This window comes from Eschrichtius robustus, chromosome 10 (genome assembly GCF_028021215.1).
Source record: "Eschrichtius robustus isolate mEscRob2 chromosome 10, mEscRob2.pri, whole genome shotgun sequence".
In the NCBI taxonomy this organism is placed as follows: domain Eukaryota; kingdom Metazoa; phylum Chordata; class Mammalia; order Artiodactyla; family Eschrichtiidae; genus Eschrichtius; species Eschrichtius robustus.
The window spans coordinates 84460294-84476103 of NC_090833.1; the positions used below are offsets into that span (position 1 = coordinate 84460294).

The 15810-nt window shown below is 36.6% G+C and overlaps 1 protein-coding gene across 4 annotated transcripts in view; it reads right to left on the reverse strand.

The window, feature by feature from the left end:
- Positions 1–15810, reverse strand: part of AGTPBP1 (ATP/GTP binding carboxypeptidase 1) — a 181991-nt gene that overhangs the window by 70418 nt on the left and 95763 nt on the right. For all 4 annotated transcript variants that reach the window (XM_068553274.1, XM_068553275.1, XM_068553276.1 and 1 more), the window contains one exon: positions 8046–8761. In XM_068553274.1, the coding sequence (XP_068409375.1) occupies positions 8046–8761 (716 nt within the window). The remainder of the gene's footprint in view (positions 1–8045; positions 8762–15810) is intronic.

Here is a 15810-nt window from a genome sequence, read left to right on the forward strand (position 1 = left end):
AAGGAAAATGGTATTAAAAGGCTGATATAATAGCTCAGTTCTACAGCAATGTTCTGTAATGTAAAACAAGGTAAAAAAGCTCGACACCTACAGGGCCAGCAGGTGGTGTACCTGAGGAGACCTGTGGAAAACTGGGGCACGCAGGCTCTGTCTAAAAACAACTGAATGTTGCCAGGTAGGAAACAGAGGTTAAGGATGTCATACCAATTTTCCGAGAAACAGGAGAAACTTGGATCTCTATGTGGAATCTCTCAAATGTTAAATGTTGGCATTCAGTTAAAAAACAAAAACAAAAACCTCTGCAAGTGAAGCTAAAATCACGAGCAAGTTGAATATGGCCTACAGGCCACTGGTTTTCAACCTCTGACACTGCATATTAGGGGATATAACTCCCCATTTATATTAAATTTAGATTAGAACTAAAACTAATACCTGAGGGAAATCTTGCCCCGCCCTCAGACCTCATTAATAAAGAGGACAATTAGCCTTTTATTCATACATTTGTGTTAAGCAGCACAGCTTTCATGAGAGGTATCAATCCTTCGTTACTTTACCTCAGCTGCCTATTAAAAGATGTGGCTCTCTAGTCAAAACAAAACAATAAATATTTTCTAGGTACCCTTGGGGACTATAACCTCAAACTTATTGACATTCATTGTCAAAGGCTTGGCTCAGAAGAAAATAATTTGTGTAAGGCAGTCTGAAAAATTTGCAGCCCATTCAGTCTAGTAAATACTCAAAAGTTCACATGATATGTGGCCAACACCAAAACTGTACTTTTGTTAGGTTTCAACCAATACAGAACAACATTATGAGAAACAACTGAGTACACCTCATTGCTATATTTACTCAACCATCAGGATATTATGAGATATGTTGTTCATTACATAAGTGTTCTCTGAGGACCCGTAGAAGATATTCTTCACGAGTATGGTATAACCACATATATATGATCACTACGTATGAATACCTAACAGGACAGGCTCATGACGTAGACCAGGCTGACTCTTGGCTCTGCCATTTGCTAGCAGTGTAACCTTGGATAAGTTCCTCAAGAATCCTAAGCTTCAGCATAGTCTTCCATAAAACAGGAGAAATAATAGCAATTTCCTCATAGAGCTGTTATACCATTAAATGACATAATTTATAAGCATATACACACTGCACACAAAGTGCTTTTTACTTATTTCTGTGTCTGGCCCATAAAAACCACCCAATATAAAAGTTTTCTGCTAGTGTTACTCCTACTAATACTTCTATTATCTCCATTCCAGAAGTACCTGAACCATTCTAAACGTGATATAAAGAAACCCAAGGTTTTGCTTTCCTTATTTTGCTTTTCCCACAATTCCTTCACCTACTTTTTTAATTTTAAATTTCTCAACAGGTAATATATTGACCTGGTACAAAAATCAAATATTACATAAAAGTATAAAATGAAGACTCTCACTTTCAACACAACCCACACTGTTCATTTATCCAGTTAACTACTTTTATTACTTTCCTTACGCAAGCACCTTGATTATTTTATTTAATAATACATCTTGTAGCTCTTTCTATTGGTGTACAGAGATCTTTTTGTTTTTTAATCATTGCAAAGTATTCATAGAATGGATATACCATAATTTATTTAACTAGTCTCTGATTGATGGGCATTTGAGTTGCTTCCAATCTCAAAACAATGTTACAATGAAAAACTTTGAACGTAGATGTGCAAATTACATGTGTATATGTACATATATATCGTATATATATATCATAAATTTTCAGATGTGGGATTAATGTGTCAAAGGAGTTTAATTTTGATAGACTCTGTCAGACTGCCCTCCACAAGAGGTATTAACAATTGAAAATCCCACCATCAATATATGTGAGAGCCTGCTTCTCCACAGCCTCATCAATAGAATATACTGTCAAGCTTCCACATTTTAGCCAATTTTTGATATGTGGGAAATATCTCAGTACATTTTAATTTGCACGGTGGGATGGGGGGAGGGAGGTCCACGAGGGAGGGGATATATATGTACATAGAGCTGATTCACTTCGTTGTACAGCAGAAACTAACATAACATTGTAAAGCAATTGTACTCCAGTTAAAAAAAAAAAAATGTCTCTTACTTTGAAAAAATGCTGAACATATTTCTGAGGTTAAGAGTCACCACGTTTCTTTGCCATTTTTTTCATTTTATTTTGCTGAAAGCATTTTTGTAAAATACCTTAAATGCTTTTTTAAAACAAGGTAACATGAATTATATTTTATAACATCTATTATTATAAAATACAGCTAGGCAATTTTTCTAAAACATACAGAAAAACAATGTGAAGAAAATCAAAATGCTAATTTTATGTAATATGAAAACAAGGAAAATACACCAAAAAATGCTAAGCACACTTTAAATTGAGACGCTTCACTTTAATTTTTGATCCAACTTAAACCAAAAATACGGATTTCAAGTAATCATCATTATGTATTTACAATACTTTTTTAAATGTCAGTGCATTATCCACATGGAGATATGAATCTTATAATGGATTTTTCCCCTTCCAAATGAGGTGAAGAGATTTTTAATGAAATTTTATTCATTTATTGTACTTTCTTTTAAAAAGATCAGTGATTACATACAAGAAAGATTATCATAAAGTAGAAATTCAAAATGACAAAAAGATATTTTCACTGAATAATTTTAAGGAATCTAATGCTTCCTTTTCTGAAAATAATAAAATATAAATCCTCATTAATTCTGACATCAGTCATTTACAATGTTACTGCACTCAGATAGGGATTGAGCTAAAAGTTGACATTTACAAAATGTTTATCATTTGCTCAAAAAATAAGTTTCAGAAGATGAGGCAAATAAGATAAACAAACTAGAATCAATATCCTCAATGTATTTCAAAAAAAAGGAAGCACTTCTGAGTATTTTAGTAATACGTATTACCTGGCCCATATTTGATATTTTATTACAAATACAGAACCATAAAGCCTTCAGACTACCTAGCTACAGGGGTCAGCAAACTTTTCCTATATAGGGTCAGACAGTAAATATTTTAGGCTTTGCAAGGCACATGGTCTCTGTCACTACTATTTAACTTTGCCACTGTGGTGAAAAAACAGCCATAGATAGTACATAAACAAATGGGACTGGCTGTGTTCCAATAAAACTTTATTTATGGACACAAATATGAATTTCGTATAATTTTAATGTGTTACAAAATATTATTTTTCTTTGGATTTTTTTGAGCCATTTAAACATATAAAAACCATTCTTCGCTGGTGGGCTGAACATAAATAGGCAGTAAGCTGTATTTGACTTGTGGGCCATAGTTTGCTATCCCTCATCTAGATGAATTATCAAACTTTCTTGATCGTGACCTTCAAGAAATACATTAAAAAAATCACAGCCCTACATACACACACACGCACACAAGCGCACACACACATACACACACACACACAGCTGAAACAAAAAGTTTATAAAACGATACCTGGCTGCACTAGATGTGACACACTGTTATTTTCTCTTTCAATACTGGCTACTAATGGACATCAACCCACAGTTTCAAAAACAGTGATCTGCTTTTAGTTAAGAAAATTGGTATCTGGAGAAATAAAGTTATTTGCTCAAATATACACACACAAAGTCAGTGGGAGAGCCCAGTCTAGAATCCATGTGTTTCGACTTGCTTTTCAGAGTATCCTGACCTGCCAAAACGCCTCACCACGCCACATGGCCTCAGCACTCTCAAGTCAAGTCCAATTGTCCAAGTATTGCCGCTACAGGCATTTGTTCTTGCAGTCTCAAATTAATGTCACCTGAAGGAACAAATAATTCTGAAGTTTTCTACCCGTTATTCAAAAATGATGGGAGAAAAGAAGCTTTGACACATTGCATCTCGCTGCATCGGGATGACACTGCCCACCACAAATTCCACATAAATACTTGACAAGTATTTGCGGAGTACATAAAATAAGGAGAAAAAAAGTAACAACCCTCAAATATGAGAGTGCTGCTGCCTAGTATGTATTGATAATTCAGAAATATTTTAAGTATATACTTTTTGCATTAGTTACATCTAAAGCAATTAACATTACCGGGGGAAGTCCTACACATCTAAATAAACAGAATCATAATGTTTGGTTTCATTGACATAGAGTTATATTCCTGTCTCACATCAAATATCTGACACCCATGGAAATTTTGACAAATGATATGAAAATGGAAATTATGACAAATAAGATGAAAGGTGTTCTTTGCAACACTCACAGTCACACAAAATATATAATGATGCAGCAAAAGAGACTAGCAAAGGTTAGATTACTTCATAATTTCTGACTTATTTCTTCTGCAACAAATCAGAAGGCAAAAAAATATTTTTATCAAGGTGATGAAAATCAGTGGGGTAAGAAATCTTTGAAACTTCCAGGAGAAATGGATCATCTAACCCTCCAAGGTGTTTTAGGGTCCTATTTTTCTCATTGTAAATTTTCCAGAGTGGATGCAGGAAACCGGGTTGTAAATCATTGGGTTTTCTGTGTTTTCACTTCCTTGAGCTCCATCTCCTTTGCACTTTAACTTGCACCAACACACCCACCTTTAAAACACATATCCCAACTCTGAGTGACCTTTTTATCATTTATCATGCTGTTTAGTTTCAAAATTATATATTAAAGCTTTGGTTTGAATAACATACAAACTCCGTGGTACATTTCCCTGTGTAGAGAGGCAACAGAAAAAGTCAATCACTTCAGGAGAAAAATCTGAAGGTGGCCTAATATACTCAAGAGGTCGAACTTCTAATCTGTTGATTAGATGCGTAAAGCAATTGCAATGTCTGTGTTTCAGGAATGAGGTGAAAGAATTCACCATAAATATGAAGAAAGAGGGGAGGATTGAGAAGAGCCACAGTAATTCCAGTCTGTATAAACTTCTCCTCTACCAAGAAAGGCATAGTCCTGCGGAGACAGCAAGTAGACTATGGGACTATGGGTGGAATAATCCTCTCTTAAAGACCCAGCCAGGCAATGACAAAGCCCAACACTAGAAAAAGCTGCTCAAAGAGGACAGAGGCCACCAGAGTTGAGGGTGTAGCTCCCCACCTGCAGCACAGACATTTTGAGAACCCACAGAGTAGGTATAACAACTATTCGTGGCCATGATACATTTATTTGCAGTACAGCAACACTTAATTAAAACAAGTTTCTTTACTTATCAATATCAATAAATGTAGCAACTGAAAAGGTGATCTAATGTTAATCAGAGGCTCTACTTAGCAGGAATTTATGTCTTTTGTTAGCACAAATGGGTAAAATACTTAAATAAGAGTCTTGACTGAGAAAAGCTTTCATAACAAAGTCCATGAGGGGAAATAAGAAGGATCCTTGGTAGTTAAATTAAGGCTGAGAATCAGAGACCTATATAATAGTTATAGCCCAATTCCACAATCTTCCTTCCTTCTAATCTTACTTCAGATATTATAGGCTAATAAGGAAAATTAAAACTTTCAGACTGAGGCAATTTAATGAGGAAACCTGCTCTCAGCATTTAACGAACACTTAAAGTTCAGGAAGTGCCTTCTGTAGTCAAGACGACATCTTTGACTTTCAGGAGATAGAGAGGCTAAGCGGTGATGCTGAAAAGGAGAAAAATCTAGCTGCTGACTGATTCTGACTCATGCCAGGCATGTGAGTTCAGGTCCTTGAAAAAGCAAATGCCAGACACAATCACAATCTCTTGCAGCCAACTGTGCAAGAGATCTATTAGGGGAAACAGTTGTGAAAAACAAAGGTGAGAGAGAGCAGTAGTTAGGCGTGAAAGGCCTTCAGGTCTGTCCAAAAAGCAGATTTTACCCCTGGGAAGAGAGAGAACACTGAGTAGGAGAGCCTCACACTGCAGTGCAGCTCTGCAAAAGTCTCGACCATGCCAACAAGAAGCCACAGAGCAAAGACTGCCTATGATCAGATCCCCGCATTGCTCAGGAATGGCTCAGCTCTAGTACCACCATCATGGTCAGCCAATGGCTGAAGCAATGCAGAGAGGACATGGTCTCAGCAATAATGCTGCAAGAGATCTCCAAAATACAGTGGCTGAAGGCTGGGGGCAACTACAAGCCTCACAGCAGGTTCTCTCAGGAAGGGAGAGATGAGAAACTCATTGCCATGGCTGCCACAGCCCACCCTTGTGCTGCATGGATCCACTTCTCCACCCATCTTTGGAGAGCAGCTGCTCCACAGTTCCTGTGGGCCTCTACTAAGGAGACACTTAAAAGAAAAACATGAGCAGAACAAACGCTGTCCCCATCCATCACTGCAATTATTCAGGGCTGCAACTCATCTCCATCCTCCGATATCTATCAAAATTCCCCTCTGCCTCAGCTATCACACCTCTGCAGGTCTTGGCAGCTGATGTGATTAAGTGACCCAAACATTCCTTAGGTGTCTGAGACCCTGGCAATCATATCATCCTCATTCCAGGGTGGCCGTGATGTGTCCACTCACACTTAAAGTTAGTGGATCACTTGAGTGCCACCCATAGTCAACCTGCTGCCATTGTGTAGAAGCAATCCTACCTCCTTTAGCTGATCTGGGTCCTGTCTGCTGGTCCTAGACACAAGAGACTAAAGTAAATCATTGGCAACCACAGCTTGCAGTCAAACTGTACCCTTGCTATGTCCCCTGTGGAAAGACTACACCCACTTTGAGACTAGGACTACTAACGCTGCAGAGCTCAGAGGTGCAGGGACACACGCCTGCACAAAGTTCCCTAGCGGGACCCTGTGAGCTACAGTAAGTAGGACTGTTTCTGTTTCCACCTTCTGCTTCCCAGACCCATTAGTCTTTCTACTGGGGATACAGAACCAAACGGAAGTTTTTAACTTAGTGCCTATACTGCATCCTGAAAGACTGCAGCCCATCCTTGCAGAGTATTTCCTCTGAGTTGGAGCTTCATCTGTGCCTTCTGAAGGCCACTCCAGCACTCCAAGAGGCCCGTCGCCTCTGGATGATGCAGTCTGTGATACAACCAGTGGATGACAAGGCAAAGGTCCACCCTCCCACCCCGCCGCCCCACATCCCAGCAAAGTCAGTCCCTTGTTCTGATGCTATGTTGTATGTGATTCCATACCTATGGATCAAGGAGTCAATTGGTAGCATTAAACATATACTAAGTTGCCAAGTAAAAATGATTAATTATATTATATAGTAAATATAAAAAATAAATAAGACACAGGTGTTGCCTTAAAGGAGCTCACAGTCTAAGGAGGATCAAATATGCACAGTAATGTCTTCCTTCATCATTACATACCATACTCATAGCAAGAACATATAAATGTTCTTAAGTACTGGTAAGCCACCATCACAAACCCTTCATCATAATCTCTGAAAATAGTCAAGTCGCACCAAAAATGTATTTACGTGCCCAATATTCACTAGTTGGCAACAGTTAATACTAACCATAATTTCTAAAATTAATTGGCAATATTTAATAAGTTCGGTTCTATGAATCCCAAATTTTTATATTGTATATTTCCAATTCCAAATTTTACAACAAAATAATGCTGTCCATATTGCTATTTTTAGATTAGATACCTAAATCAAGTTCAAATAATAATCAAATTACTAAATTAATATATATTACTAATATTTTTTCAAAGATTACTAAATAATCTTTTTATGTTTTCAGAATCTTTCTAAATAGAAAATTCCTAAATTGTACAATGGTCAGGTTTATTATGCTGGCTTCATTTGAATAGGTAATGAACTTAGAAAATAAAGTAAACCCATACAGACAATTTCAAAACAATGCAAAATTTCCAAAGCAGGATAAAAAATGACACTAACTTTATTTTTTTTCTTTTGATAGGCAAGAAGTAGATTTATCACTACAGGATGCTTGTGAGGGATACAAGCGGGCAGGTGAGGGGGCTCTGCCGACACTAACTTTAATTCAGAGTAATTTTCTTCCTAAATACCCAAAGCAGTTTTTTTCAGCATGCTCCATATTTTGACAATGGTCTTGTTTACGAGGAAGAGGAAATCTGCAACTCACCTTTGTACACCGTAAGGCCTTTCCAAAATAGGCTCTTTGAATGGAGGAGGAATGTGACCAAAATAATCAGGATAAGCCACCTCTGAATATTCTGGGACAGACTTTGTACTTTTCACAATCTCAATATAAAGATCTGAGTCGTGGAGTGTTGGTCCATCAGGAACTTCAACTAATGCTTGTTCCACTGATGCAGTAGACTCAGTGTCTTCATCATCCTCAGTTTCGACTCCAGTACAGCAAAGCTTGCCTAGCTGAACAGTTCTTCCCTCAAACAGAACATTCCCACAGGTAGCCACGTGTGAACATGCATTAGCGCACGTCAGGGCAGTGACAGGGAGACTGCAGTCCTTCTTCGTTCCTGCAGTAAAACCCGGGGCTGTTTGAGAAGGAATATTCTGCAATGTAATTCGGTCCAAGGCCTTCACAATATCATTGTTTAAGCCATGGCCCGATGAAATAGTTCTGTTCTGATCACCTAGCTGCTGTTGTAATGTTCTGTCATTATCTTTAATGTCTTCTTTTGCCAGAACTGCACAGGCTGGTTTCTTATTATCTTCATCTCCTTTAGGAGACACAGTCGCCTTCATTACAACTCCTTTTCTTAAGTTGCCGGAATTCCCAGATGCTTCCTCTCCTGCCGTGGGAACAACAATAGGGCCACGCGCTTTTCCCTCAAATACAAAAGCTTTTGGTTCTCTGGAGATTAAATCATAGTCCTTTGAAAATAAAAAATAAGTTTAATCTTTTATACGTAAATATTTACACGTATTAACAAAACTAAGATCATATTCATTTTATATGCTGATTCAGAAACCTAACATTTGAAAATTTTAAATGTGGATAAAACAGGGTATATTTTAATTTTGCTAATAAAAGACAAAATGTTTAACCAGCACAAAATTCATTACACTTATTTTACTTTTTCTATTATAAAAATAGTGCCTATATATAACAAATATGAGAAATTTTAGAAAAGTATAGAGACATTAAAATCATCCAAAATCGGGCTTCCCTGGTGGTGCAGTGGTTAAGAATCTGCCTGCCAGTTCAGGGGACACGGGTTCGAGCCCTGGTCTGGGAAGATCCCACATGCCTTGGAGCAACTAGGCCCGTGAGCCACAATCACTGAGCCTGTGCGTCTGGAGCCTGTGCTCCACAACAAGAGAGGCCGCGATAGTGAGAGGCCCGCGCACCGCGATGAGGAGTGGCCCCCGCTTGCCGCAACTAGAGAAAGCCCTCGCACAGAAACGAAGACCCAACACAGCCATAAATAAATAAATAAAAAATTAAAATAGCTTTCAAAAAAAAAAAAAAATCATCCAAAATCTATTAAAGGAAACAGAACAGCTAAATTGTTATTCACTAATTCAACAGATATTTAGAGTGTTTGTTTTGTGCCAAGCACTGTTTCAGGCACTTAAGACCCATCAGTTAAAAAACAAACAAACAAACAAAAAAAAACTCTTCCCTTTTGCAGCTTATATTCTTCTACAGAAGGAGGGGAGAGGACTGTCAATACAAAAAGTAATAAACATGATACAAATATATTTTATGGAATGTTAGAGGGTAAAGTGTTAAAGCAAAAGAAGAGGGGGAAAGGGGAAAAGTCATTCACATACAGGGGGAAAAATTGTCATTTTGTCATTCACAAAAGGGGGAAAAGTCATTCACATACAGATACTATTCCAAGCCATGAGACTGGACATCATCAGTGGAAAGAAACAGACAGGTAAGAGAAGAAGACAAAAGGCTGTACACCTCGGGATACTACAATCTTAAGAGGTTGAGGAGATGAAAGTGAAACAATAGGAGATGGAGAAGAAAAAGCTGGGCTGGAAACATGAAAACCAGGGAAGAAAAGTGTCCTGGAAGACAAGTAAAAAAAAGAATGCTGCTGACAGATCAAATAGCCTTTCCTCTTTTTATACGTTTAGACATTTTTTTGGTCTATGTAAGATTTTATCAAAAAAAAAAACCTCAATGGATTTAACCTTTATTCTATTGCTGGGCATTAAATCCTTCACAGAATATGGAAGGATTTAAACAAACAAATAAGATGTATATTTAAGCCATTTCCAAAATTTTGCTATTATAAAGAATTCTGCAATGAACATCCTTTTGCATAAATTTTTTGTTTAGGATAATTTCCCAAGCACTGAAATGGAATTACAGAGCCAGATACTATAATCAATTTTAATGTCTAATACAAATTGTCCAAATGCCTTCCAAAAATACTTATATTAATACTATTCCCAGTAACTGTATATGAGAGTATCTATTTCAACTTTTCTCTTCCTTGACATTAGGTACTATAGTTTTTAAAAATTTTTTCTAAAGTGGTAGATAAGAAGTATGGTCTTACTGCCACTTTAATTTGCATTTCTTTGACTACTAGAAAAGCAAACAATTTTCCATATATCTATTAACCAGTTTATTTCTTCATAGGTAATATATTTGTTCCTGGAATATAGGGATTTTCTTGTTTTGTAGTATAAATTCTCACATTTATTTACACACACACACACACACAGAGACACATCCCTTAACCCATTTTTGCAACAATTTTTCTGGATTTACAATTCATCTTTTAATTTTGTTTAACTTCTACACACACATTATGTAGTCAAAATTAAGACTCTTTTCCTTTGTGATTCATTCCTTAAATATCCACTGTAAAAAAACCAGGGATTCAAATATTATTCACTTTCAGCCTCTGCACTATATCTAATCCAAGGAGACAAGGAGGCACAAAGGAGGTAAAGGGTAAGTGTCTCTGCATTAAAAGGGCTGAAGGGAAGAAATCTGCATTTAAAAATCTGTTGTAGGAAACCTGGTGGGCTAGGGTATCTACCCTACAGAAACATTTACAACTGTTGGAAAATATATTAAAATATTTTGGGAGTTCCCTGATGGTCTAGTGGTTAGGATTCAGAGCTTTCACTGCCTTGGCCCAGGGTTCAATCCCTGGTCAGGGAACTGAGATCCTGCAAGCCACATGGCACGGCCAAAAAAAAAAGATATTAAAACATTTTAAGTATGACAACAAGTGAATAAGAAAGCAAGGATTAAAAACCAAATGGTAAGTGAAGATGGGATCCCAAAGTTTTAAGACTGAAGCTGGCTTTCACTTGAAAAATGTTTGCTAAAACAGGTGACCTAGGGTATAGGTTTTCCCATCTCAAAAAGTATAAAGAACAGGAGAGTAACCCAGAGCTTGCATAAAGTGGGGAGTCCAACAGAAGATACACCTCCCATAAAGATGGAACCCCAGAAAACTAAACCTTCAGTATAGAGGCCCTAGAAATACCCTACCACAAAACAATTAATAGCAAGAAAAGTCAACTGTCTCAAACCTTAGCACTTAAGAGGGTGAAGAATAGCACTACTCACAAAATGGTACCAAAAGCCTGCTATCACATCACATGAATTTGCAGCCTGAATTCACATTATCTGGGTGGTCCAAAAATCCTCAATGAGGAATTTAATCTATTACAGTGCTTGTCAAAAGCAACAACAACAAAAACTTCTGGAATTTCCACAAAATTATAAAGAAAACGAGCAGTTCATGGTAAAAAAAAAATTTAAAAAAAAACTGCAAGAAATTCAGACACTAAAACTATAAGACTAAGGAATGCCTATATTTAATATGTTCAAAGAAATGAAAGACAAGAAACAAGAAGTTAAAGACTGATGAAACATTTTTTTAAACCTTCTAAAAATCAAAAACAAATTTAAATGCCTAATGTATGTTTCTAATGACAGATTAGATGGAGCAAAAATTAGAACTAGGGAACTGGCAGACTGTTCTGATGAAATTACCTAAATGCAGCACAGAGAAACAAAGAGAAGGAAAACATTAAAAAAAGAGTTAAAAGATATGGAAGAGAGTTAGAAAATCTACATTCAATTAGAAATGCCAAAAGAGAAGAGAGAGGGAAAGAGAAAGAGTCAGTATCTGAAGAAGAGAATAAAGAATTTTTCCAAATCCTATGAGAAAACAACACTCACAGATTCCAAAACACAATGAATCCCAAACAAGACTTAACAAATATCTACACTTAACAAACATTTCTGGGAAACTGTAGAGCATTGAAGCTAAAGAAACAATCTTACAAGTCACCAGAAACAATTTCTTATAAAGCGAAAACATACACTCAACCCAGCAATTTCACTTGTAGGTATTTATCCAAGAGAAATGAAGGCATATTTCCTACAAAGCTTTCCTACAAAAAAGCTTTGTACACACATGGTAGTATCAATTGTATTCAAGATAGCCGAAAACTGCCAACATTCCAATACTCATCAAGAAGTGAATGAATAAAGAAATCGTGGTATATTCATACAATGAAATACTACTCAGCAATAAGGAAAAAAACCACTGATAAATGCAAAACACAGGTGAATCTCAAAAACATACTGAGCAAAAGAAGCCTTACACAAAAGAGTATGCACTATATGAGCCCAGTTTTGAGAAGTTCCAAAACAGGCAAAATTAACCTGGAGTGACAGCAGATCAGTAGTTACCTGGGCAAGAGATGAGGGTATTGTCTAAAAAGAAACCCAGGCAGAATTTCTGGGGTGACAGAAACAATTCTATATCTTGATGGGGTTGGTAGCTACACAATTGTATATATTTGTTAAAACTCATTGAACTTAAATATTTGTAATTTATTGCATGTAAATTACACTTAAGTAAAGTTGATTTTAAAAAAGCAGCTAGAGGAAAACAGTGACTAACTTTCAAGAAGAATTACAAAATAAATACTTTTTTGGACCAAAAAAGAGACAGACAGACACTATAAAACATTTCAAGCAGGAGGAAAGCAATTCAGACAGAAAGTCTGAGAAACAAGAAGAAATAAAAAATAAAAAGGTAGTGAAAATGTGTGTAAATCTTAAACACTGAATCTAAACAAAAAGCAGTAGCAACATATGAGTTTTTTTTTTAAAGCTAGAGTTAAAATATAAATTCAAAGCATATAAGTTTTGAAGGTTTTGGAGGTGTATATAAAGTATCCTAAGTTTCCTTTTATAATTAAGAAGAGAAAAGAAAGATCCTAATTAACTTCAGAATTTAGTAAATACATATATTAACTATTTTATCAAGAGTAACTAGAGGGCTTCCCTGGTGGCGCAGTGGTTAAGAATCCACCTGCCAGTGCAGGGGACACGGGTTTGAGCCCTGGTCCAGGAAGATCCCACATGCCACAGAGCAACTAAGCCCGTGTGCCACAACTGCTGAGCCTGTGCTCTAGAGCCTGCGAGCCACAACTACTGAGCCCGCATGCCACAACTACTGAGGCCCGTGTGCCTAGAGCCCGTGCTCCATAACAAGAGAAGCCACCACAATGAGAAGCCTGTGCACTGCAACGAAGAGTAGCCCCCGCTCGCCACAACTAGAGAAAGCCCACATGCAGCAACGAAGACCCAACACAGCCAAAAATAAAATAAATGAAATAAATAAATTTTAAAAAAAAGAGTAACTAGAATTTTTGCATATACGTCAAACTTACACTCTAAATGAATGCAATTTGTTGCACATAAATTATACCTCAAGAAAGTTGAATAAAATTAAAATAACAAGACTGTATAGTTTTCATATAAAGGTGAAAAAACTGAAACGAGGAAATATAATCCAAACAAAGGCAAGAAAAAGACACAAAGACACAGAGATGAAACAAATGAAAATACAAAATAAGATCTCACAAATTCAAATATATGAATAATTATATGTAAGTGATCTAAACGCTCCAGTTAAATAGCAAAGACTCAGACTTGAGTTTTTAAAATCCAACTATATGCTGTTTAAAAGATAAACATCTAAGGGTAACAAGAAGTTGGTGAAAAAATTTTTAAAGATACCAGGCAAGTAACTAAAATTTATGTAACTACATTAATATTTTTTTAAAAAAACTTTTTGCCTTAAAGTCTTACAGATAAAAACTAACTTCAATAAAAGGTTCAATCTGAGGGAATTCCCTGGTGGTCCAGTGGTTAAGAATCCACCTTCCAATGCAGGGGACGCAGGTTCAATCCCTGGTGGAGGAACTAAGATCCCACATGCCACAACTGCTGAGCCTGTATGCCTCAACTAGAGAGCCCGCATGCTGCAAACTACAGAGCCCACGTGTTCTGGAGCCTGTGCGCCGCAACTAGAGAGAAGCCCGTGTGCCACAATGAAGAGCCCGCACACCACAAGGAAAGATCCTGCATGCCGCAACTAAGACCCGATGCAGCCGAAAAAAAAAAAGGTTCAGTTTGAAAGGAAGAGAAATCAATTTACACTTATACACAATAAATAATAAGCCTCCAAAAATATGTAACAAAAACTGACAGAGCTGCAAAAAGAAACATATTTGCAATCATAGTGAGAAATCTTTAACACACTTTTCTCAGTAATTGATAACACAGGAATAAAAATCCATAAGGACAGAAAATTCTAAATTAATTAATTAAATTCTAAACTAAACTAATTAAATTGTGTTAATTCTAAAGACAATTAACAATCTTATCCTATTAGGCGAATATACAACTGTGCCTAACTGCAGCAGAGTTCGTTTCAAAGACATGAGAAATAATAACAAAAGTTGACCATATTCAAAGTCATAAGCCTCAAAAATTTCAAAAGATTATAATCATAAAGGATATGTCCTCTCATCCTACTACAATATGCTAGAAGTCAATAAAAAGATAAACAAAAAATTGGAAATTAAAAAGCCAACTCTGGGGCTTCCCTGGTGGTGCAGTGGGTGGGAATCTGCCTGCCAATGCAGGGGACACGGGTTCGATACCTGGCCCGGGAAGATTCCCACATGCCGTGGAGCAACTAAGCCCGTGTGCCATGACTACTGAGCCTGCGCTCTAGAGCCCGTGCTCTGCAACAAGAGAAGCCACGACAATGAGAAGCCCGCGCACCACTCACTGCAACTAGAGAAAGCCCACGCACAGAACAAAGACCCAACACAGCCAAAAATAAAAACAAATAAATAAATTTATAAAAAAAAAAAAGCCAACTCTGACATTACCAATGAATCAAAGGAAAAAATCATAATGGAAAAAAAGTTTCAAAACAAAGATAATGAAAGCACTGAATTTCAAAACCTGTGTGATGCAACTACAACAGTAATTAGAGGGAAATTTATAGCCTCAATATGTAAATATTAGAAGAGAAGAAAAGCTGAAAATTACTGGACGTCTATCTTAAGATGATAATAAAAAGAGAGACAGAGAGAATGAAAGCAGGAAATATCAAGACATGGCACTGTAAGCATATCATTTAGAAATATGGGGATTAACTTCAAAAACATATGGAAAGGTGATTGTAGGAAACAGCAGATAGGAAGGAGACTACAGTTTTTCCTGATTAAACTATGTAAAACTATTTGCTCTTTAAACTTTATCCATGCATAACTTTAATAAAAACTTAAAACCAAATTAAAAAGAGGGGAAAAAAATAAACATAACAAAAGTCCATATGGTAAATGTCATCATGCTACCACAGATGTATGAAAATAGAGCTGTGAAAATGCAGGATTTTGACACTTCTAATATTCTGCTATCAAGAAACAAAAGAAAATAAAACTATACTTGTCACTACAAATAAATAATCATAGCTTTAAAAGCATGCGTAAGGTCCCCTCAAAAAAGTCTGTGGCTAACTACTTTAATAATCCTTTATGTGGACTTCAAATGCACTCATTCTGCCTCTGTCAGGCCACTGAATAGTAGCTTTAACACATCTGGAAACAAAGTGGGTGGTGTTCAG